Source organism: Gallinula chloropus (genome assembly GCF_964237585.1).
Source record: "Gallinula chloropus genome assembly, chromosome: 7".
NCBI classification, from domain to species: Eukaryota; Metazoa; Chordata; class Aves; order Gruiformes; family Rallidae; genus Gallinula; species Gallinula chloropus.
Genome location: NC_140092.1, coordinates 5,829,068 through 5,854,490, shown reverse-complemented (window position 1 = coordinate 5,854,490; position 25,423 = coordinate 5,829,068). Strand labels below are relative to the sequence as shown.

The following is a 25,423-nucleotide window of genomic DNA, read 5'->3' as shown; positions in this document are numbered from 1 at the left end:
CAGCATCCTGCAGGCCAGACCGCCGGGCGCTGCTCACCGCGCACAACCGCGGGGCAGCCACGCTCCGCCGGGCCCGGGCGGAGCTCCGGCCAGCTCCCCCGCCGCCGCTGAGGGGCAGCCGCTCTCCCGGCCGCCGCCTGCCCGCCCGCCCGCCCGCCCGCGGGGATCTGTGTGCCGAACTGCGCATGCGCGGGGAGTGGAGCCGGGCGGCGGCGCTGGCGGGGCGGCCGTGGTCACGTGGCTCCAGGTCGCTCTCCGCGGCGCGGCGCGCATGCGCGGGTGCGGTGTTACCGCCGTCGTTAGCGCCGCGGCTCTATGGGGAGAACATGGCTCCTTTCCCCGAGGAGGTGGATGTCTTCTCGGCTCCGCACTGGCGGATGAAGCAGCTCGTGGGGCTCTACTGCGACAAGGTAGCGGGTGGGGGTAGCCTCTGCCCCCCCTCCCCCGGGGCGGGAGGGAGTATTTCGGGAGTGCGCAGCTGTCAGCGCTCCGCCGCCCCGGCCCCGCCGGCAACTTCTCACAGCTGCCGCGGGGCTCCCGGGCGCGCCGCGAGGCAGCCGCCTGCCCTACCGCGTCCCGTCAGGTGCCTTCCGGGCCGGGCCCGGGCTCCCCTCGCCTCTCGGTGGCTGCGCGCCGGCCCCCGGCGGGGTGTCCCGCTCCCTTCTGCTTGGAGGACCGGCGGTTCCTCACGGGGACCACGCCTTCCCGGCGCCTTCCCTCTCTCCGGCCGTGGGAACGGGGGCCGCCGGCGCTCACCTCCCCGTCTGGCCGCTCCGGGGCTGGCGAGGGGGGGGCGGTGGCCAGCCGCGGCGGCGCAGCCACCCCCTGGGCCCCGGAGGGGCCGTGGCGCTGAGGGGGGCGGTGGGGGGGGGGCAGCCACCAAACCCTCTCGTTTTCTACTAATTAATCGGTGCCAAGCAAGGCGCTGGTGCTGTGCGTAGTGTTGGTACCAGTCTGCAAACGGCCGTGCCTGTGGTTTTATCTGGTGAGTAGGTTAAAGATACCCTGGGTAGGTTTGGGGTTTTTTTTCAAACGTGAAATTGGTGTATAACTTGTGTACAAAAGTAACTTTTATTCTTGCATCGGGGTGCTTAATAATCAGGGCTGCTGTGCCGCCTGAAATGCGAGCTTTGCTTAACAGCTTTGAGTGTATGCTGAAAAGAAGTAGTGCTTCCCGGGTCTGTTTGGAGAGCCAGATTGCCTGTCAGGCACTTAAAAGGAAGGTGAAGCTACATGAGAGACACTGTAATACTTTACTGCTACCAGGAGGATAAGGGAGTTCTCTTCCTTCCCCGTTTTTCACATGCCACCTTGTACTGCCCTGGGGCTCGCCAGATCCCTTTCTTTGAGCCTGTTCAGTTTGCTGATGGGGTAAAGAAAATGTGGGTTGTTTTTTGCTGGGTTAGCCAACTGGATGTGCTAAACAGAGGGGTCTGGGAGGAGGAGAAGGCGAGAACTGTAATTTAATTTTGCCTTTTATCTCTGAGTGCATTTGCTGTTAACTTTCTTCTTAATCTGTGGCAGCATGAAAACCAGTGATATCTGAACAGAGTGGATCTTCTGTGAAGGGAGGCAAACACCTGGGACTCTTCTCCCCCGGCAGCAGTGTTAGTGTGTTGTTGATAGCAGCTGAATACATTTTGTTTCTATCTCCACATGTTGTGGTCATCTGGGCTTGTTTTTTGTTTTTAGGGAGGCATTTCCCTCACTTTTACAGAGCCTCCCACAAAGTTTTGACCAAACTTACCATGACTTGATAAAAGTAGAACTGCATGGGCCAGGGAATGGTTGGTTTTCCTAAGTATTAACAAATTGAATTAAAACTATGAAGGTAATCTCTAATTTTCTAAAAAAAAATATACTTTCTTCCTTCTTTTGAAGAAGTGCAAGCAAGAATGAAAAAAGCAAGCTTTTTGAAAAGTATTCAGTCTTGCATCCTTTAACCCTGTTTCAGAACTTGGAGGCTGTGCCTGGCCTGCGACCTTTGTATTAGAGTAACACTGCTTTGCATCAGAAAAAACTCTCTGAACTGTGTTTGACTTTCCTTCTTGTGTGATTGAGGTGCTGTAATTAGATAAGACTGCAGTTCTTGCTTACATAGCAATTATAATCTGTAAAGCCATGTCTTTAAAAATGTAGTTTGTCCTTGAGGGGTCTTTAATTTTGTGAATTACAGGTTACCTGCTGTTCCTCCTGTTCCCTCTGACCTGTAGTATTGTTGCTGTGTGTTAGCTGCTGAATGTAGTAAACTCCACCAAATGCTAGTGAGGGTGGAGTGGATGTATCTGTGCTTTGCTCTTCAGGGGAACAACTATAATGTTACTGATGGGTGAAGTATGCAGGTACTTCCTTTAGAACAGAGAACACATTTTAACTTGTTCTTCCAGGACTTGCTGTGAGATGGGACAGTGAATTGGATGTTTAGATGCGTTAGGAAAGTTATCCTACTTCTTATTTAACTGTTGCTAGCAGAGATCTCACCACATGTTGGCTGGGTTCTTAGGTGGAGTTTTTACCTGTGTTGTTGTATCCGGATTTGGATAATAACAACTGAAATTCTGTTTTGCAAGAAAACCTGCAAAGTTACCACATCTATTGCCTGCTGTGATCCTTTAAGTCCTCCGAGCAGGTACCCCCTGTAGGCAGCGGAGTGCTACAGCAGGCAGTCTTCATAGTCACAACGCTTCTCCTAATGCCTGACGTCATCTTCGCTACAAATAGAGCGGATTCTGTTGTCCTGTCCCTAGCGAATCGTTCTTCGTTTTCAGGAAGACCTTGTGCAGGTTGCAGCCGTGTCCTCCATCTTACTTACCTGTTTTCTGGGCTAAGCAAACCTGACTCACTCTCTCTCCTCCACCGTGTGGGTCGGGCGCTCTGTACCTGGGTGTACTTGTTGCTCTCCTCAGAGCGGAGTGGCTGCTCTGTAACCGCTGAGGCTCTCTGACCGCCGCTGTTACAACTGCCTGCCTGTCTTGCTCCCATCAGCACTCCAAGTGAGTCATAGAAGGCTGTAAGCTGCCAGAAAACAGGTTGGTTTGTTTTTTTTCTGAAGCAGGGTAGTTTTTCTGCTGATGCAGTGCTGCCAGTAAGCACTGGTCAGATGAGTGCTGAAGCCAGTGTGAGGAGGAGGGTGGAACCATGATAGCCAGCAACTAGATTGGCTTAATAACTACTGTGAAACCTCTGCCTGATGACGTCTGTTTTCCTGATGTCTGTTGTGCAAAATAGGGTTTTGGATAGAGTAGAACAGATGTGTTTTGGATGATTTACTTGATGTGCATTTTTTTTTTAACAGCAGCATACTTGTTTTGTGCCTCTCTGAGGACTGATAATCGAATTTCCTATTTCTGGTTAAGACTCATGTCCCATACGTAGAAGTATGCACTTGTCTGGGTCACTGTGTGGGTTTCCAGCAGAGACTGTTTCTCTTGTTGCATTGTGATCTTGTAAAACACCACTGTGGTTTGGCTGGAAACACAGGTAGCTATGGCTTCGGAGCATTAGTTGCAAGTGCTTGAGCTACCTTGTGATTTTCTGTGGACTGTAGTAGCTTGTCAGGCAAAACAGTATCAAAAACCTTAATAGATACCATGTTCTATAGCAAAGATTGCCTCCCTCTCAAGTAGTTTAGTTATAAAAATGAAATCAGATTGTTTTTTGTTGTTGTTCTAAACTAATCTGTGCTGGCCGGTTGTTTTACTTATTAGCTTCAAGATCAAGGCTACTCAAGTAGCAGGCTCTAGTCTAGATGAGTACTGCTATTAAATTTTGGCAGGGCCTTCCCCAGAGACAAGACACCTGGTGTTGCTCTATGGGTTCTCAAACTTCCTGCTGTCTTGGGGAGTTAACTGCAGCTGAAGAGCATGTTTGCAAATCTTCCTGCTACAGAATCGTCCAGCAAACTTTAGGAAAAGGGGAAAAAAAACCCCTCATCCTCTTAGTTAATGCTGTAATGCAGTTACCAGTGATCCATGACTTGTTCTCACGCCTTTCTGTCCTTCTCCAAAACATAGTGGGAGATGCCCTACTGTGGCTGAGTAGATCTAAGACCTAGCTGCTGCTGGAAGGGTTAGTTGTTGATGATACCCTCAGTGCTTGTCTGGCCCTTTGAGCAGTTAGTTCTTCTAGTGCGTTGAAGCGAAAAATGATTTAGTAGAACAGGCTCACTAAGAGGTCAAACAAGCTCCAGAACCAGGTTGGCAGTATGAGAGGAGGGAAGAAGACTAAACCATTGGAGAAGTAAACAGCTGCTTTATTAGCTCAGCTTTATTGCGAAACGTTTGGGTGTTTGATCAAAATCATCTCAGGTCCTTCCTCTTGTTTGCCTGACTTAAGTCTACTGACCTCACTTTTCTACAAAAGATCTTTGCAGTTATTTTTGGTGGTTCAGTAATTGTTGGCTAGTTCTTCCAGGAAATTCAGACCAATTTTGTCATGTTCTGCTGACTTGAATGCATTGAACTTGTATACATATTTTAACTATTTTTTCTACCCTATATTTTGGTTCCTTGTTCAAAATTAATTGCCATAAGACTTTTTGCTAATTTTCTTCCTTATGAAGACTTGATCAAAGATATTTAATTTGCTGTTGTCATCTCTGCCCTTCTTGTCAAATAGTGGACTTCAAGTATCCATTTTCTTTTTATCTAAGTATATATAAACTTTTCCCCTGTTTTTCTGCATCTTCTGTCCTGATTGTTTGAAGTTTAAATGCTGTTCTGCTCACCCACAGTGGGAAGTTTTTGGTTACCTTTAGCACTCATTTAAAAACTTCTATGAAATTAAAAAACATTCCTCTGTCTTTCATAATAATGGTTTCTTTTGATAACTTGCACTTCTCTGTGTCTTTCTTCAGTAGCCATCTGTGGTGCTTCAGTTGTTTTCTCTTCCTTGCAAGCTTTGGCCTTGGAAAATGAGTTGTTTTCATGTGTTTAAATTTTGTGATCTTGCAGTAAGGATAGTGCAGATGAACCATTTTAGGAGTGAAAAATACTACTGAATTAAGTAGCACTAACATTGTAAAGCATTGGGCAGGGAGTTAGGTAGAAAATTCATGTACCATGAAGAATGTCTTTCTGTTTCTAATCAACAAATATTGATAAACTTTTGTTCTACTTTAGAAATCCTTTTTCAGTATTTTGGTGTGCTGCCATTCATTTTCCACTGCCATTTCAAATATGTAATTCATAGTATTTGGTTATTGCCAATTAACATTCTGGAGCAGTAAGCAGTTGCCTTCACCTATGTTTAGAATGAATAAACAGCTACTCAGGATGCTTAATGCTAATAAGTTTGCCCAGGGTGGGCTACGCTGTCACTGCAGGCCGGAGATGGAAGGAAATTCCTCCTTGATGGAAGGGAATTAAACCTCCTCCTTAGTGTCCAGAGGTAGGTGAGCCATTGGCTCTCCATGCCTCTGGGTATTAAATCAGACACTCTACCACCTGTCTTTCCATTTTAGCTTCTGGAGGATGTATTGTTCAGTAGCTCCTTGATGTACCTGTTGGGAAATAAGACCTCTCAATGAATTTTTCATGCGTAAGAATATTTTGAAGGTTAATCAAAGTAATAACGTCTTTTTAAACATCGACATTTTAAAGCAAATGCTTTTCAAGAAAAGTGACAAAGGAGGTCTAAAATGGAGGACAAACAGTGATAAAACATTTTTGGAGTTTAAGTGAGGCTCCTCAGACCTGCATAACAATTTTGCTTATATTTTTTTAGGACGCTTTTAGCTCTTGCTGCCACTGCAAACATTCTCACAATTTCCCGCCCCTCCCAGCAAAATACCACCTTTTTTTTCTTAACAGTCAGATGCTTTGGCCTTTTGTGACTTCTTTTTGGCCTTCATAAGAAAAAACTGAGGGTATTTTCTTATGCCAGAGACAGTAGCAGTGTTTGTTCCAGGTAATTGCCTAGAACCTATTTTTGCTCTTGATTTGTAGGAAGTTTTCTGTTTACCTTTTGCATGTTGCTCTCTTGTCCTCTCTTCCAGCCTGCTTTGGAGAGCAGTAATAACCCACCTTTGCCCTTCTCTGTTTTAAGCAACAGCAATTTGTTCTCTCCTCCTCTGTAGTGCAGGGGAAAAAAAAAAAGCTTTCTAAAAAGGTAGAGCCTGTAGTGTCTGTTGGTGTCGGTACAGGTTTTAAGTGGCTATTCTAGGATATGCTTTAACGGCTTAAATAGACCATGAGTTGTAATTCTTGAGGAACTTGGCTTTTTATTTGTTTTTGCAGTTCATGCCCAAGGTGGATTAAGCTGGAGTGGTGAATTTTTCCAGTGCCCACCTTCAGTTCTGCTAGGAAATTGCAGTGAGACTGCTGCAGAGGAGTGTTTTGGTGATGTTTGTGAGTTACTGCAGTGGGAGAGTGGAGAAGAGCCTTGTGGCTGCTGCTGTTTCACCCCTGGGACCTTAAATCTGTCCTGGCAGAAGGCCAAAAGACCAGGTTTTAGCAGGAAGCATCTGTGTCAGGATCCAAGACAGGAAAGAAGCCTTCTGTGGCAGCTAGAATGTGTGAGAGATGTGCTGCAACATCATTAGAAGTGTTTGTCATGCTTTCATTTAAGGCCTTTTCTTTCACAGCCTTACACTTCTTTTCTTTAATGTTTTGTTGGGTTCATCTCTGCAGGCCTGGTGACAGCCCATCTTCCCTGGTAGATAACTTCTTGTGGAAAGCATATGGGGGAGGAGGTTCAGCTGATTTACCAGTGCTTCCTGAGTTGTGCTTTCTGATGTGGTCCCTGAGGGGGTCTGACCCTCCTGGCTATTTCATCACTGAGAATCTTGATGCAGTCAGTCCCATGTTGTTTTGTCATTTTTTGAAACCCCTTAATGATTCAAAAACTGATCTACAGGTGCCAATTAGACAAAATTAATATATTGTGAGAGTGTGATATCAAAGAACCCAAACAAAAATGAAAATACAGGAGTTTGTTTCTACCTTCACTGTGCTTTTATGCCTGGTATTTATCAGCTTGACCGTAGCCTTTCAAAATACAGAGTACAAGATTTTACCTACCCTGTTGCCTGTACTCTTTGGTGGGGAAAAAACTCTACCTTAACTAGAGTCTTGCAACAGCCTTTCAAAAAGAAAGGGGAGGGGGGAACACAAACACTGTATTAACTCAAAGGCTAAGATGCAAAACAAATTATGAGATTACACAGAGAACAGGATTATATAGACAAGGTTTAGAGATGGGCGTTTGAAAAGTTTTGATTTCTTGTTGAGTTCTGCCAGATCCTGTCCTGCCTGCCTGCCTAATTACTGTTATTTTGGGTTGACCCACAGCCAAGAAAAGCACCCAGGGTAGAAAACCTGTAGTACTCCTCTGATTTAAGGCTTCATACATCCGAACAGCCAGAGTGTGAAGTAGTTTAGCTAATTCTCATATTGTTCACCTTCTATACCTCTATATAGAGATCAGCCAAGGAGCTGGTGATGCTGAGAGGGCAGTCAGCCATTTTTGCTAGGCTATCTTGGCACTATAGCTCTTCACTGGGGAACAGTATAAGATGAATTTACTGTGGATTCCTAACTAAGATGTTGCATGTAACTGTCTGGCTGTAAGGCTGGTGCACTGACCAGGGGAAGAAAAACCCACTGCAAATGCATGTCTCTTTACTGGGTCAGTACACCAAATGGATTCATCTCACAGCTGCATAATTTCTAATGCATATTTGAGGGAAGTGGTAGGAATGTACAGCTTGAAGCAGGGGCAGGGCTGCTGCTTCTGGTTGTTTCCTTCCATCCCCACGCCCTAATTTACAGCAGATTAAGCATAGCATGAAACTGCATGCTCTTGGTGTTGATGCAGGCACACCTTGTTATGCTCCCTCCATTTTCTTACTCATAAAAGTGAGATAATATCTCTGCACAGTCCAAGTTCTTGTCCTTTAAATCTTAGTGCTATTGCATATGCATAGGGATTATACCTAAAAATGTAAGAGTGAAAGGTTGTAGATGACTGCTGATGCCATGCTGCTTTTTTCTTCTTCCTAGTGCTATTCAATTCTAAAAACGTTAGCTTTTTTAAATCCAAGTGGCCTGACAGCTCCATCATGAATAATACTTTACAATTTTTTAATGAGTTAGTGTAGCAGTGCATTGTGAGAGGAATGGGTTTTGTGGCCCCTCCAGGTTTGTTGCTGACCCCCATGTCGTCAGGCCTGGGGAGGCTGGTGGAGACATGTTGGTGTGCAGTAACAGGAGAGCAGATGTCTGTGAGAACAGGAGCTTGCAAGAAAATCCATGAGGTAACAAACTGCAGGAATGCTGACAACTGCCTTAAAAACAAAGTAAGTGACTGTGTCATCTTAATCAATTATTAGCAATAGTGAGACGTTTGTAAGGCAGGTGAACAGAGCATCTAAACAACAGCAATGTACTGTAACTCCTGCACTGATACAGGAACCTGTATGAGCTCTGTGTGTGTTTCAGTAAAGGAGCTCAGCACTTCATCACATTGATCTGAGTTGAGTCCACAGAACTTTGGCTCCAGCAAGTTTTGAATGTGCTGAGTTAAGCAGTGATAGAAATCTAATCTGCACTGATCATCACGAATACTGTATCTTTATTTCACCTCCAGTCACTATCAGCTGCTTGTGTAGCTCTTACTGAACACAGTGGTTATACCCAGAAAGCAGAATATATAGAATATGTATCAAAATCTTACTTGTGATGATACATGAAAAGGAAGAAAAATTACATTTCTTTGTTTTTGTTTACATTCCAGACAGTTTTTAGTGCTAGTTGTTGAGAAGTTACAGGTGCTGTTGGGAGATACCTTCAGTTGAAATAGAGCAGCTTGTGAGTTTAGCCACTTCTAACTTACTTTGAGTAATTATTCCATTTTAATTCTGTGAAGTCTTTGGGCAGAGTGGAAAAATCAGTTTTGCCTTCCCTGTTCTCTTTCCTTGTGTTTTTGTTGTTTTCCAGCTTGTAGCTGGGAGTAGAGAGATACTTCTAACTGGGAAGGTTAGAACACTGCTTACTGCTGAGCTAGTCTGATAAGAGCAGCATACTTTTTCTTTATGCCTGTTTACTACTTTCTCCTTGCTGGTTAATAGTAGGCTTGGATACTTGTTAAGAAAGAAACAAACTTTTCCACTCATTAAGAAAGAAGCAAACTTTTCCACTCATTTATTGTGTTTTTGGCACAAATATTACAAAATAACTTTCAATTTACCTGCTGAAAACTTAACATTTCTGGAAAATTAATTTGCTTCCTGGAAGACACTTTTCCATGTTGGCAAATATGGAAAATGCTTCCAGAAACCAAATATTACTGTGTTTTGCTAGGTGATTTTAAGTAGCAGTCACGAGTTTTTTTTAATTTCTTCATATTTTGGATAGAAATATCTCTGTCTTCATCTATCAGGACATTTAGGTTTTTTTCCATGGAAGCACTAGAGCCACACAGGAGATGCAGGACTTGAACACACAATTACCTTCAATTGAGTATAATGAACATGAAGCACTGTATAAATAGCATTTACTGTTCATCTTGCTGGTACTGCTGTCTTGTTCTTGAAGCATGAAAATGAAATAATACTTTACAGTAAGGAAGGGTGTTTTTTTGCTATATCTCTCTCTGCTGTCACCTTGACCACGTTAATGGCTCTCTCAGTCCAGTGGAGTTGTGCACTCACCTAAAACTGGTATAAGATTGAAGTACAGAGATTTTTTTCAAGCATAGCTATTCTTTGTGTAATTTGAGGCTTAAAAAAGATGTCCGTAAAGTGATTTCTTAATTCAGAATTAGTATTTTCTTCCTTGGAAGGAAGGGTGGATTCCCTAGATCTTAAATCAATGGCAGAAAACTTGTGAGAGCTTCTTAATAAGTATAAGGTTAGTGCACGTGTCACTTCTAACCTAATTTTTTTAGTCATGGTTTTAAGTATTGTGTATGGCAAAACCTGCATGGACCAGATGAGTATGAAGAACTTCAGAGGGGAACAGCAGTTAGTGTGACTGTTGCCTTGTCATGCTGTTACTTGGAACCGATTTGGTGCATTTCGTGACCTCATGCTTTACTTCACTGCTGGCACCACAGTGACCCTTAAATCATTGATGTGCCTTCCCCAGTGCACATGGAATAAGGTTGATGTGTTCTGGCTTTTTTTTTTTTAAGAGTTTAATAAAGCTAGTACTGAGTTTAACAGCTCCTGGCTACTTTTAGAGTATCCCAGCATCAGCCAAAGGCCTCTGAAGTTTCTCAGAGTTTGCAATGGGATTGACTCTTTGTCGTTTCTCCTGTTGCTCAGGCTATTTGGATTTTGTAGAATTCTTAAATGTCACAGAATGTTAGGGGTTGGGAGGGAATTCAGAAGATCATCTAGTCCAACCCCCCTGCCAGAGCAGAGTCACCTAGACTGAATCACTCAGGAACACATCCAGGCAGGGTTTGAATGTTTCCAGAGAAGGAGACTCCACAGCCTCTCTGGGCAGCCTGTTCAGTGCTCTGTCACCCTCACATTGAAAAAGATTCTTCTTATGTTCACATGGAACCTCCTGTGCTCCAGCTTGAACCCATTGCCCCATGTCCTAACACGAGAAGAGCCTGGCTTTGTCTTCCTGACACTCACCCTTTACATATTTATAAACACCTCAGTCTCCTCCAAGCTAAAGAGACCCAGCTCCCTCAGTTTGTCCTCATGACAAAGGTGTTCCACTCCCTTAATCATCTTGGTGGCCCCGCCCTGGACTCTTTCAAGGGGCTCTATGCCCTTCTTGAACTGAGGGGCCCAGAACTGGACACAATATTCCAGATGTCTCATCAGGGCAGAGTAGAGGGGGAGAAGGACCTCTTTTGACCTATTAACCACACCCCTTCTAATACAACCCAGGATGCCACTGGCCTTCTTGGAAAATTGGCTGGCTCATGGTCTTCCTCCTGTCTACCAGGACCGCAGGTCCCTTTCCCCTGTGCTGCTCTGCAACAGATCTGTCACCAGGCTTCAGGAGGCACCATGACTGTTTCTCTTGTGGTGCCACTCCTCAGTTCAAGTTTGCATTCCAAACACAAAAGCAGTTGTGTTGTAACTTAAAATTGTTTAAATGTACTGTCTTCAAAAGTCTAGACCACCCCCAGGTATCTCTAACACCTGTGGCTGTGATAATCTGTTTGGTGTGGTGTGTTTCAAGCCTGCTCAGGGGTCACACATGTACTGTGGTTTATTTTTTTGACCAGCTGGCAAATATCCTTAATGTAATCCATTTTCCTCCCCTTGCCATTGTCTTGGGATTGTTCTTCAAAGTTTGGGATGTGGGAGGGTGGCTTTCTTTTTGCACTGCTAAACTCCTGCACTAGTTTTCCTTGGGGTAGAGCTGGTGAAAAGTGGACATCAGAGTGGAGCAGCTGCTGTCTGTTAATAGTCTTGGTCCCCTCTCATAAGACTTCATCAGTCCTGGTAATGAAATTACAGATCTGACCAAGTGATTTTGTTGCTAGGCTACCTGTCCTCTGAAAAGCCAGCTTTCCCTAGCTTAGGCTGACCTTTTTAGTGTACCGATCGCTGATTGAAGTACAGTCGTTAAACTTCAATATCCTCTCCAAAGTTCATAATCTCTTGGATATCTGCTGGAAGCCTCAGTAGCAGAGGTGAATATGCAAGCATTTCATTTTACAGTGGCTTCTATAACAATACACTTATACCCAGAACTCTTAAGATGGATGCACAAATGGATTCTGTGTTTATTCCAGGTTTGTGGATGATCATAGGTTCAACAGAAGTTTAAAGCGTGAAAAGCTTTTTGAGTCAGGAGGATGAGGAGGTGCTATTTTGTGTCAGAATCAATGTGTTGTTTTGGTCTGGTTTTGGGCTTTTCTTAACACAAAGGCAAAATATAACAGCTTTGTCCAACCTTCCTGTTGCACCTTTGGCCTTGTTTATATTTTTGTCAATCAGAATGCCAAGTGTTTGGGAGGAAAGGGGATTCAAGGGAAAAAGAGTCTCTGGGAACTGACTTCATGTATCTGTCCTTACGGGTAGAATGAATGATTTTGAGACAGTCCCTGATGAGGTGAAATGCTACCTTAGAAGCCAAACATCATTACTGAGGTCTGAATTACAAATGGGTGGAGGCGAGCAGGTTATCCTGAAGAGGTATTTCTGTTCCCATCTCCTGTGCTTGTTCAGACTTCTGCTGTTCAGTGTGGGAAGTCCAGCCTGTGGTTTCATCTTGTACCACTGCTCTGACTATTGCATTCTCTGAGCATAGCATAGGGCAGAAGAGATCTTCAGAATCAAGTCTCTTCCCGTTTGTGACACATCTGTCACAACGTGTGCCTCAAATCCTAACACATGAATTTTCTTCTGGCCTGTTAATAGTTGGCCTAAAAGCTACTGGGGGGGGAAAAAAACCCCTAACCTTTAACTTTGCCCTATTTTCTGTCACTGCTGAGGCTGAGTAAATGTTGGTTTTGTTCCATAATGACAGTCATTTTGTTCATATGTACAGCATGTAACGTACAACATGCACAGCTGACTTGGGGTTGTGTAAGCACTTGGCAGATGTCCAGCGTGTTTTGGTTATGTTGCTAGTAGCTGCCAGGAAGTGGCAATGCAGTGTCAGAGTGAATAAGTGTATTTATTTTATGATAGAAGCTTTGGATAGCTCAATTTATGGTTGTTTTCTATGTAGGTAAATATTATGTATGAGTGTATGTCTCATATTTCCATTTCTAGTAAACCCCTTAGCTTACAAAAACTATGGATGCTCCAGTGGTTTAAAAATTTAAATTAAATTTTAATTAAAATATTTTTTATTTTTAGAATGCTTGCTCATGTATATTGCTGGAGGCTATGATTCGTGAAGCTGCATGTGGAATAGAACATGATGGGGAAAAAATACTGTGTACATGATGGGGAAAAAAAAATCACCAAAGGAAAATGCAGTTTTAAAAATGTATTGTTGCTAATGCTGACTGTATGTATGCAAAACCAGCACTAACTTGTTACCTAGAAGTATGTGCTGTTGTGATTTATGGGTTCTTCCCTTGGAAACCTTATCTAACAGCCACTGTAGTTTGCATTCACTTGGTGATGTTCTTAGTGAATAACATGTCCCTAAAGGACATAGGCTCTGGGGCTGTGGTCATGGCTGCTTACTAAGGGGCTACAGTGTAGATCTGGGAAAGTGGCTGAGCCTTTCAGGTACCTGTTGGGCTGGGGGAGATGACATTGATTTTTATCAGGAAATCTCTCTACATCTGTTTATCTCAGGGTTTCACAAGATTGCTTTAGGTTCCTTAAATATGAGTTTGATTTCACTAGCTTATGGTGGAATGGGTTGGGTTGGAAAGGACCTTAAAGAGCATCTAGTTCCAAACCCCCTGCCGTGGGCAGGGACACCCTCCAGCAGCCCAGCCTGCCCAGAGCCCCATCCAACCTGGCCTTGAACGCTGCGAGGGAGGAGGCAGCCACAGCTGCTCTGGGCAGTCAGAGCTTTTCTTAATGCTAAAGCTGCAACTGCCTCCTTCTCTCAAGGATGATCTTCCTTTAATGAGTTGTCATGCTGCTTCACTGGTTTATTAAGCTCTTATTGTTTGTGTAGAATGAAGCAGTTGCCTTCAGAATTTGTGTGATCAAATATAACATGCTTTTCTTTATGAAGCACATTATTGCTTATATTAGGTTTTATTTAACTGCTGTAGTGACTAGTTTCCTGTAAAATTAATAAAACTTAGACCTTTTTTTCCTTAATCTGAGCCTGTGATAGGAAATGCAGTTACATAGTTACCACTGGAAATCAGAAAATTGTGCAGTTTAATTCCATTAGTTTACTTAAAACTCATTGGCAAAGCACTACACTGTTGGAAAATTGTTCTCTTAGGGTGTTTTGGGGAGTTAACAGAATTCCTAGTCTAAATGGTGTCCTGTTTTAATAATCTGTAAGAGGAAGCATATGTGAAATGACCATGTAGAATGGATTTCTGAAAGTTTCAAAACAAGTTTGAGGGTTGTATAGAGAATTTCTGTCAGTTCCTGTTAAATAGAAACAAATGGCAAATCAGTAAGGAAGATTAAAATAATTATGATTTCTGTCATAGTTCTATTAGTAGGGATATTATATCAGATCCATACATAAGTCCTATTAATAGGGATATTATATAAATGCTTCTTAATACGTAATCTTCACATGCCAATATTAATTCTGCCCACTTCTGGAATAAGTTTTATTAAATTATATATAATAATAATGAAATTATGGAAAAGTTACTATTCCAATGGAAGACTAGCTTGTGTATTGCTATCTATGCGCTTGAATCTCTGTTTTTTCTATTGTGCTTGAAGGTTGAAACGAAAAGCATTCTTTAATTTTTGATGGCTTTTGAGTTGTTCAAATTGCAAATTCATTTTTTTGCCAGTTTTCTTCATAAAACTGAAAGTTTTAAACTTTTATATGTTATGAGAGCTGTGAATAACAGGAGCCCAATACCTGTTCGAAGGATTTAACTTGGCATTGGTGCTATTTTAGTTTTTTTTAATGAGCTCTTCTCTTTTCTAGCTTTCCAAGACCAACTTCTCCAACAACAATGATTTTCGGGCTCTTCTGCAATCTCTTTATGCAACATTCAAGGAATTTAAAATGCACGAGCAGATTGAAAACGAGTGTATCATTGGTCTGCTGCAGCAGCGCAGCCGCACGGTGTACAACGTGCACTCGGACAACAAGCTCTCAGAGATGCTTAGCCTCTTTGAGAAAGGGTTAAAGAACGTGAAGGTAAGTAGACTGTAAGAAGGGCTTTGTGTCCAAAGGAAAATGGACACAAGTGATTAGGTATTAGTTAACCTCAGCTTGTCTTAATACTCTCTGTGTATAAACTGAGGAAGAAGAAACATTTGTGTGTTCTTGGTACAGTGGTGAAAACTTTCCAGTCAGAAGCACAAAGTCTTTTTCTGTTCATCATACGTGCCAAATTTCTAGTGAAAGTTCTCTGTGTTGTGGCATAATTGGAGGTGTTTTGGAGAGGCAGCGTGGAAATAGAAAGATTGCTCTGCTCATTGGTTATAACAGTTTCTGATTATAGAGATAATATTACTTATTAATTGGTTAGGAATCCTTGAGTATCGATTTTGTGGCACACAGCATTGTATTTTTGTAAAAAAAAAAGTGCAAAAAAAAGAGCTTTGCTTTATTCTGTGAGTCATGTACTCCTTCCAGTAATCGGTTCTTTGGTAATGCTGCTAATGTTTCAGTCCTCAGGAAATCCTGAATGTTACTCTCCAGTTGACTTTTTCACAACTTAAAGTTGTTAGATTCTTCTCCACTAGAATCCTACTTGAATTCTGTTCTGTCATTCCTCTGGGATACCCAGCTTGACTCCCCCTTCCTGTGCTCTGAGCTATAGTCTCCAGTAACAATTTTGTGTCCCATGTGACATTTCTGCTACACATGGTCCATATTTTCAGAAGAAAAATACTAAATATACTGTTGATTGATTCCATTTTGCTATTTAAGGCAGTTTTTAACCTGGAAATCCTGAAAATGTTTTTTTTTTTCCCTGTGCATATCCAAACTTTAAATTTTGTCTCATTTGCAGTAAGGAATCAGGAAAGAAAGGAAAGTGAAGGAGAGAGGAAATTTAACATTTAGCTTTGTTTTACACATTTTCTGTTAGGATGCTAGTGTTGCTCTGTTACTTAACTTACTGAGTTTGGAAAAAACATTTTTTTTCTGTCTTTAGATAATGTTAATGGTTTAACTTTTTTTTTTGAGAGTCTGGTTAGTTTAATTTAAACCAATACCATAAGCTTTTTTTCCTGCAATAGTCAGGGTTTCTTGATGTTATAGAAGTTTGAACAGAAAAACTTACAACACTTACTGTAAGAGCAAGGAGGAACTCAAGTGTGTTGTAACTGCTGGGCAGACTTCAGAACCAGCTTTTTATTACTGACACAGAGAACAAGCTACGTTTAAGTCAGTTACATCGAGTTCTTTCTGTTTCCAAAGTGAATGTCTGTAGAGCATGCCTGACTATAAATTCTGGTTATAATTTGGAAGCTAGAATTGTAGAGTAACTAATATAAAATGTTTGCAGTCTAAAAAAATGAGGTGGAACTGCTGTGTCCTGGAGTAATTCTTACGCAAAACATGCAAATACTCAGATTGGTCTCATACTTTGAGTGAGACTGCAGATTGGCAGAGCAGTCTTTGCTCCAAAGTAAATCTGTGATTAGACAAGTGAATTCATACCTAATAACAAAATGAATTGGACTCAGGCAGGAAGGGAATATGTTGTTCCACCTAGTGACAGGTCAGTACAGACTGTCATAAGTGAACGTGTTCTTACCATGAAATAGAGCAAACACAATGGGGAAGGCACAGTGGGCTTTACTTTGAAACACTGGTTTACTTAACAGTTCAATCCTTGAATAAATGGTGAGATTAGATAATAGTTAAATCTTTTCTTTCTTCTCAGAATGAATATGAACAGCTGAACTATGCGAAACAGCTGAAGGAGAGATTGGAAGCCTTTACCAGGGATTTCCTTCCTCATATGAAAGAGGAAGAGGAGGTAGGTAAAAATCGTCCTTGAACGTTGTGTTGATCTTCCTTGACATTTGGAATGTCTGAATAGAGACAAAGAGCTTAAAGGTTCAGGGTGGGTTTTATTTCTCATTTCTTTGTTTTTGTTGCTATGCTGATACCCATTCAGGACTGTGATGTCATTGTTTTGTTCTCTGACTGCAAAGTGGCGTGTTGAGAATCAGTGAACATATTGAAAATTTATGATGAAAATTGATGAAAATTTTGGTCCATTAAAAAATTTATAAGAAAAGTCCACTGGGGCTGGGATTTGTTTGCAGCAGGTAGTTACTTAAGAGGATGCGTAGCAAAACTTTAAGGGAAGAAGCTCTGTAAGCCAGTGCTTCGTGACTCAAGCTGACACTCCCAAACAGCCTCTGACCTATATTTTAAACATAGACTAGTACTGCCAGTCTGATGATTTATGGGTATCCAAAAACTGGGAAGCATATTCTCGAGAGAGTAAATCTTCTGAAGTTAGTCCAAGAGAAATCTTGTCTCGTGTTTTCCTACCTTGCCACTTTGCCTAACGTGTGAGTACATCGATAAGTTACATAGCTTAAGCAACTTGTAATCACTTCCCTTTTCTGTTGGGGAAAAAACAGTTAAGCAGCTTTCCTGAGACTGCAGTGATCCATTGGCAAGCAGGGGGTTGGAACTCCAAACTACTGTGGTCCTGTCTTTAGGTTCTCTTAATGCATGACGTGTTTTTCTTGGAGAGAGTTTTAAACAGGAAATTCTGTGTTAATAAGTCTCTGTAACGTTGTCAACTATCACTGTCAGCACCAGACTTATCAGAGTTTGTTCCTTTTTCCTCTGTGTTAGGTTTTTCAGCCAATGTTGATGGAATACTTCACTTACGAAGAATTGAAAGATATTAAGAAGAAAGTGATTGCACAGCACTGCTCACAGAAGGAGGCTGTGGAATTCAGAGGTCTTAGTAAGTGGAATCAAGCAGAAGAGCTTCAGAAGGTCTTTAAGTATTCTGTGGATGAGAAGGCAGATCAAGGTGAAGCATCTAATTTCACTTAAAGTAATGTTCAAACTGCAACTTTTATCTAAAAAGCCACAGCAGTGGCATACCTAATGTTAGGTACTAGCAGATAAAATGTGGAGATTTTTTTATAAAATGGGAATTTCTTCAAAACAGTCTTGTAACTTCAGGAACTCTACTGTGTAGATAGTACTTTACTGTTTACCTGTTCTCAACCTTCTTCCTCTCCCTTCCCTCCTGTGGTAATATTTGATATAATCAACAGGCATAAATGATAATTAACATCTAATTTCCTATTTCAATTGAAATCTTAACTTTTACTTGCAGATCTTGTATTAATTCTTGGTTTTCAGGGCTACTTTGTAAGCTCTTGTGTTGATGGTTTAATAACACAGAATGGTTAGCCAACTAGCCAACTGACAGTATTTCAAACTAAAAGCAACTCACCTTCCCCAACACCACTACCTGATTTCCCTGGCATTCTTGGGAATTGGAAAGGAATGCACTGTGTGTCTGGAGTGATGCAAGGGAATGAATCCATGCAGCATGGGAGTAGTCAGAGGAGAGGTGTGTTCTAAAAGTGGGTATTTAATGTGCACTCATCTGTAAGTGCCCTTTGGATGAAACTTAAGAAAAAACAAGTAACTACCAAAGCACACCTCAGCTTTGTTTTATGTCTCCTGAAGCAGCCTAAGTTGTCCATGTTTGTGGTTTTCATTCAACTAATAAAGAAGAGTTGATGCCCCAAAGAAGGGAATTAATGTACTGAAAGTGTAATACTGGAGTGTGAGAGTGGTGAGGAGAGCAAGCTCTCATGAACTGACATTGTGGTGTTGATAAGATGTGGTGCTCTCAGTAGAAAAACTTGAAAAAACTTTCTGTAATGAGATGATTGATTATTATTATTTTTTTTTTAATGAAACTTGACTTCTCTGAACTACTGAACTGGTCGTTTTCTGCCCTCCAGGTGAAACCTTCAGAAAAGATCATGATCCATGATGTGAAATGCTATTGAGTCTGAACAGATGAATGTGACAGAAGTAGCCTTACGGCGTTACTTGCTGTTGTCTAGCTGGAATAGCAGTTTGGGGACAGTAGTAACTCTACAATGGTGGTTTTCTAGACTTTAGGGAGAAGAATGTATTTGTCCTGCATCTGGGTTTATTTTGTTTTGGTTTTGGGTTTTTTTTTTAAATGGAAGTAGATAAACCAGCTTGCAGTCCTGTGCAATTTTAACTGCATTTTGGTCGGAAATTCTCTTTACCTGCAGTTACTTGCCAGGTCTATGAAAAAAATATATTGATTTATCAAGGGAAGTAACATTTAACTTTTTTTTGAAGTAGTAATAGATTATCACAGGATAAAGTTTACAGTATGCTCACTTCTGAAGCTTTTTTTCAAAGAAACTTGATCCTTGTCTCACTGTAAAATCTTACATACTTTGTGTCCTAACTTCAAAAGTAAATTTACTAATTTGTGGAATCTATTTCTTAGGCCCCCTGAAAACTATTTTAGAAATATTTTTTTCCTCAAGGAAATTGTCTTTAAACAAAACATTAAAATTTCTTAAAACAGCAATAAACCTCCACTAGCCATAGCACTGGATTTGGCATTTTATATGGTTTGCAGGTCTTTGTACTATGGGGAAAAAGGAGGGCTAATGCTTCCTACTGCTGTCCATTGAAGTATGAATTACAGTCATCAAATTTTAGCCTTTATATTTGCTATTGCTGTTCAGCCTGATTGGCTTGTAACTACTCAGGAGTTAAAATTAATTGTCTGTGCTAGCCCTTTAAATCAGAAATAAATACAAAGCAGCTGCAAAGAGTTAGGCAAGGACTTCTTGCTGTGTCCCAATCACAGAAAGGCTGAGCACTTTCACTGAGAGTGGTCCCAGTGGGTGGATTCTGTGGGCTAGCACTGTCTCCTGGGAGTGTGGTAAAGCAGGTGTATATATCATCTCTGTCATGAGGTGCTTTTTTAAAAGCATTTCATATATAGCAGATACTGCTTTCATCTTACTGTGGTGGGGTAGCAGCAGTTTACTTTTGTCCAGGGCTTTTTTGGACACTCTTTGGGGAGGCAGGGTTGGGAAAAAAAATCAGCAAATTGAGAAAGTAGAAAACAGAGAACTAAGCTTTTTTGTTTGTCTAAGGTGGTATTACACTGAAAGCTTTTTAAAGCTGAAGTAATACCTGGGTTTTTTTCAATTCCTTTGCCAAACAATTGTTTCAAATGTTTTTCAGATGTTTTTGTGGGTTTTTTTTCATTGCCCTAATCACTGTTGCTTAAAACTGTGAGGCTGTATTTCACTTAACACATGCTTTCTGTATTTCAGAAACTGAAGTAACAGGGCACACCACAAATATTACTAATCTTCCTCCTGAAGTAATGCTGACCATTTTCAGTTACCTTAACCCCCAAGAGTTATGTCAGTGTAGTCAAGTAAGCACTGAATGGTCACAGTTGGCTAAAACTGGATCTCTCTGGAAACATCTTTACCCTGTTCGCTGGGCCAGAGGTAAGTTAAATTTCATTCTTCCTTTGAAAGCATGTTGATGGTTAGAATTTCAGAGCCTATAGAAGAGAATCTATGGGCTGTCACATGCAGTGAACCTGACTGAGTATGCCTCTGTCAAGGGTAATGTCCTGAAATGTGGTTAAATGGTAAAAATCCCCAAAGCATGTTTCTATCTTGTAGAACTCAGAAACTAAAAGTTTTAGTTGTAGCTCATAAGTGTCTCTTGTACAGAAACTCATTAGTCTTACTGAGGTTTGTTTACTTGTATGAATGCTAGTATATATATTCATTAATACAACATCTTAATTTTAATTTAAAGATCTAAGGGATTTTGAATGATAAATGCTGCTGTTACACCTGTATCAGTAATGTTTTTATTTCATTAGGTTACTATGTAGAAATAAAATCTTTTTCTTTTCTTAATTCCTGATGAGTGTGCTCTCTTGAGAGGTCTGTCTTGTGCTTCAGGCATAACCACAGAATGGAAGGATAAAAAAAATGGAGTTCTAACATTGCCTCACAATCTATTTTTTCTATATTCAAAGAAAACTATATGAATGTTGGGGTTGGTATTGATTCGTTCCTGCAGTGTGGGCTGAATTTTTTCTATGACTTCCATTTCTCAAACTCTCCTGTTAATTAAAATTCCCTTGTTGAGTAATGTTTGCAAAAATACCTGTTCAGATAGACAAAATAGCCTGTACTCTGGTGGTGTCAGCTACAACTTCCCAGAGTATATTTGTAGCTTTAAGCATAGAGAAATACAAATAGAAACATTTATGTGGGTATTAAACAGTCTCTGGCCTATGATGTACAGGCTTCACAATTGCAATTGTAGTTGAGTAAAAAGGAGACCATCTGTACTGTATTTTAGGAGAAATCTAACAACATGTAACGTAAATTTTGAGACACATAAAAGCTAAAATTATCTTTTGGGCCAGACCTTTATGGCTTCCAGAAATCTCTACAATCAGAGGGGATTTAAGTGACTCTTAGGTCTGAATTAATATTTTGGTTGGATAAATCTTACAAAAAAAAAAACCCTAGATTTGTCCCTTAGCTGCAAATGAGAGTGGAGAGAAGAGGTTTCAGAGTTTCATTGGTTACACTTTCGTTTTAATCTGAAACCTACTTGCCTTGATACTTCAGTGGTATGCAAAATAGATAATTGGCAACTGCTTAAAATGTCTTTCTAAACCTGTTACTGGCACAACAGGAAGCGAGTTCGTGACGCACTGTCTGTCCTACTGCAGTAGTTTGTGCCCAAGTGCTCTAAACTGGATAGAAGCTTCTCAAATGGGATTTACTGCCAGAGGGCATAAAAAGAACATAAAACTACAGGCTTTAGTTAAACTAACTTTTTTTTTCTCTAATACAGAGAGAGCTTCTGAGGCTTTTTATGTATTAGATGGGTTAAAGTTGATGAGAAATGTTACTGAAGCCTTCTGCTTCAGTTGGCTGACAATCAATTAGTATTTCACTGTTACTGTGCTGCTTATTTAAGAAACCTTGTTCCTTTAGGTACCCTTCAACAGGGGCTGCTGTTGCTTTGGGGTTAGCAGGATCCCCTACTAGTGAGGTAGTAGGATAAGCTGTTCCTACATGTTCTCAGCATGTATGTGCTGAGAGAGGCAGCAGAATTGCTTATGTCAAGCCCCACACTAAAGTATACCCAAAGCAGAAATAAATTATGCCTGTGCAGTAACCCTTGGGGAGAGGGGATGCCCTACCAGCTAGAACAGTGTGTTCACCCAGATGTTCTAAAAGTGATTGCCTATTGATTTGGGTCATGCACACGCTGTAATTCAGTGTTGGATAGCTGTTGTAAGCAAGCTACTTTTGGGAATTGTGTTTCTTGATCCTGGAGTTGCCAAGTGCAATGACTAAAAGAAATTAACATAATATATCCTGGTTGAATGTATTTCCAGAGGAAAACGGAAAGGTGTTAAACCAACTGTTATACTAAAAGTTGATGGTTAATGTATCTGCCAGGAAGAACTTCAGCACCCACACAGTCCAAATATTACATAATAATTTCTTTTATTGTTTTCAATCGTATCGGTCCCTACCAAGGAAATAAGGACAACAGGCGTGTCTCAGGATAGCATAATAGGTGGTGAGTGCTGTAATGGTACCAGAACTATTCTGGGAATCTTTTGAAGCTTTACAATATAAATCAGGCAAGAATTATTTGAAGGGTCAGTCCAACCTTAGTTGAGATGAATGCAGAATTAATTTATAGCTTTAGGACAGGTCACTGTATACAGAGCAGCTTATCACTCCTTTCTGTAGTAACGAGAAGTTTATCTTTTCCTGTCCTTTTCCCCTTTTTTTTTTGTGGGGGGGAATTACTAGGTGATTGGTATAGCGGTCCTGCAGCAGATCTTGAGACAGAACCTGATGAGGAATGGGTGAAAAACAGAAAAGATGAAAGTCGTGCTTTTCAGGAATGGGATGAAGATGCTGATATAGATGAATCTGGTAGGTAGCTCTGATTTCTGGTGAGTTTTATTCTTTTTTTCTGAAGGTGCTGTAGCTATAAGAAAAAATGTATAAAATAGTGTCTTTTCTGTAAAATCAGTTTGAAGTACAGATTTTTTTCCATAGTTGGTTCCAGTACATTAAAAAAATGACAACTGTAACACGTTCTGTCTAAACTAAATGCTTACTAAGCCAAGTAGACCTATACTGGAAAAAGAGAACTTGGAAAGTTTTGTCTAGCAACTACTTAAAGTTCCTTAAAAAAATTCTTTTTTACTTCTTCTCATCCTGTTTCCCAGCTGGCTGATAAAAAGGAATGGGGAGGTGAAGGGCAGGAGAAGCAGGCAGCTGGCTATAATGAACTGAACTAATTATTCTAGAAGAGAGCAAACATGAGCACAAGTAGAAGAGGAGTTACAGGGATGTGTCTGAAGTTAGGAGGGAGCAGAGGCTAGGTTTCATCTGTTCAGGAAGTTCAGATGAATCATCTCACATCATAATGCATTCTAGTCTGAATATCAACTTTATCTTAAGTTGTTATATCATAGGATATGAAATGCTCTGTGCAATGTCTCAGTGTATAGGGTAAGTTGGTGGAAACTGTGGAAGCTGTCCTGAGCAGTACATAACCTGTAGTAAATATTTCTCCAAGTCCTTTAGTGGTAACTTTCTGTTTAGACTTACCATTTTTACTTGCTGTTGAAGTTTAACTTTTCAAGACTGTTAAAGCCAAGGAGATCTTTAAAAATGATCCTTAAGTAATATGTTGAGTGAAAGCTTTACGTATGCCTCATTAAGCTTTATTTATTTAGTTTCCACATAACTTGTTTGATGTAAGGTGGCAAGGTGAATTTCAAATCTTTCTCTTTTTGATTTTATTTTACAGAAGAAGCAGCTGAAGATTCACATGCCATTAATATAGCACAAATGGAAAAACGTTTACTTCATGGCTTAGTTCATAATGTCCTCCCACACGTAGGCTCCTCAGTGAAGACATTAGTGTTGGCCTACAGTTCTGCAGTATCTAGCAAAATGGTATGCAGTTTGAATCTGGCACTTCATAGTTATGGCTGTGCAGCCTCTAATTAATAATGGATGTGCCCAAGTTTAAAACACTAGGGCAGTGAAAATGAGTTGCAATTCAAGAGAATGTTAATTTGTATGTTGTCTTGTGATGCTGTGTGCAGCCTTACTGCCTTGTGTCTTTACTCTTCATTTTCTTTTCCAGGTTAGACAGATCTTGGAGCTTTGCCCCAACCTGGAATATTTGGATCTCACTCAAACTGATATTTCAGATTCTGCATTCGAAAGGTTAGATAATTGTTGTTTCCTTTAACAGATAAATAATCCAGCTTTTTGAGTGAGAAAAACATTCAAGCACATCTTGGTCCATTGCCTCTAGAGACTAATAGGGAAGCGTTCGGGATTCACACCTAATGAAGAGCTAAACCACAGCAGCAAGTGAATGAATTATAAGTGAAGAGAATAACTTCATAATGGCCATTTCAAATGCTCTGTCTTCACTACTGGATATGTATTATTAACCTGTCAGTGTGTAGCTATCTGTAACAATAATTGTGTTTTGCTGTGGTATTAACAACTTGAAATTTTCCCTGGATTTTGCATAGTCAGTCACACTCTTGATCTGATCGAGCTGGTAGTAGTGTTAGACACACTGCTATTCAAGGCACTGAGCGAATGCTATTTAAGGCTCTTATTCTAAGGCTTAGCTGTAGTAACTGTGGATTCCTGAGTCTCACTGGAACCTACAGCAATGCCACTGATGTCTGTGGGATAGTGCACGGATGCAGATCTTGCACCAGTGGGTCTTAATGTGGTACCTCAACTCAGTGGCTACTTCGAATTCTCTGTGTTAGCACAGAAAATGTTACCAGCACCCATGCTTGTAACAACACACTGCAACTTCTGCACCAGGTTTTGAAATAAATCCTTAGGGAATTTCTGTGGCTCAGAAACCAATCTTTGTGAGCTTTCTGTCAGTCTGTCATGAAGCTGCTCCACTTACTTCCAATTTGTAATTTCAGAAAAATTATTTTGGGTTGCTGTAAATAATCATTTATGGAAAATAAACAATAGTTAATATAACCTGTGGATAGGTTAAAATCACTCAAGCTACATACATTATTAGCTGTAAGACTACCAATGTTGTTGTAGATTTAATTTCTGTGTGAGTTGATAAGGCTGAAGGGGTGAGGTTTTGTCAATATAAAAATCTCCGATTTCATTGCCATCTCTAATCCTAGTCACTGTTATGGACTAATTAATGTTGTAAACAGAATGTGTTTCAGGAATCCAGCTGTCCTCTCTGAAAGAAATTGGAAATGACAGAAAGATATATGATCTGAGTACATTGATATTTCAATATGTGTAAACAGCCAGGGTTGAGAGAGTCAAATACTAGAAATCAGAACTGTTAAAATGCTTTGAGTATTACATGTCAGTTGTATTTTTTTGGGGGGTGAAATTTGCTAGTTTAGTAAGTTGGGGTTTTTTCCATCCTTCTGAGGAGTTGTGATGTCTAGTAACTCAGATGCCTCTTTAACTGCATTATATACAACAGAAGCTGTTTTTTGAAACTGTTGTCACGTATGCATTTGGTGTTTACAGTCTGATCTACTATATAAAGCCTTGTTCAGGCAAATTTGGACTTCTAAGTCTCAGTACATGGAACAAAACCCCAGGCTTACTCTTTTCAGATTTCTGTAGATGTAATTTTTTTAGGCATGTATACAGCATTCAGAGTATCACAGCTAACCTGTCAGGTATTTTCTTTAAATATTCTTTGAAATAATATATGTATTTTATTTCTGAAATACTCTTTTTTAATATCTAGCTTTGATACCTATTTCTGAACAAAAACTATAGTCTAGTTTT

At 40.7% G+C, this 25,423-nt stretch overlaps 1 protein-coding gene across 1 annotated transcript in view; it reads left to right on the top strand.

Moving 5' to 3' along the window:
- Nucleotides 1-281: 281 nt before the first annotated feature.
- Nucleotides 282-25,423, top strand: part of FBXL5 (F-box and leucine rich repeat protein 5) — a 37,063-nt gene continuing 11,921 nt past the window's right edge. The window contains exons 1-8 of the mRNA XM_084267054.1: nucleotides 282-410; nucleotides 14,511-14,726; nucleotides 16,426-16,521; nucleotides 17,358-17,541; nucleotides 19,865-20,047; nucleotides 22,403-22,528; nucleotides 23,415-23,563; nucleotides 23,757-23,839. Of these exons, the coding sequence (XP_084123180.1) occupies nucleotides 327-410; nucleotides 14,511-14,726; nucleotides 16,426-16,521; nucleotides 17,358-17,541; nucleotides 19,865-20,047; nucleotides 22,403-22,528; nucleotides 23,415-23,563; nucleotides 23,757-23,839 (1,121 nt within the window). The 5' untranslated portion in view covers nucleotides 282-326. The remainder of the gene's footprint in view (nucleotides 411-14,510; nucleotides 14,727-16,425; nucleotides 16,522-17,357; nucleotides 17,542-19,864; nucleotides 20,048-22,402; nucleotides 22,529-23,414; nucleotides 23,564-23,756; nucleotides 23,840-25,423) is intronic.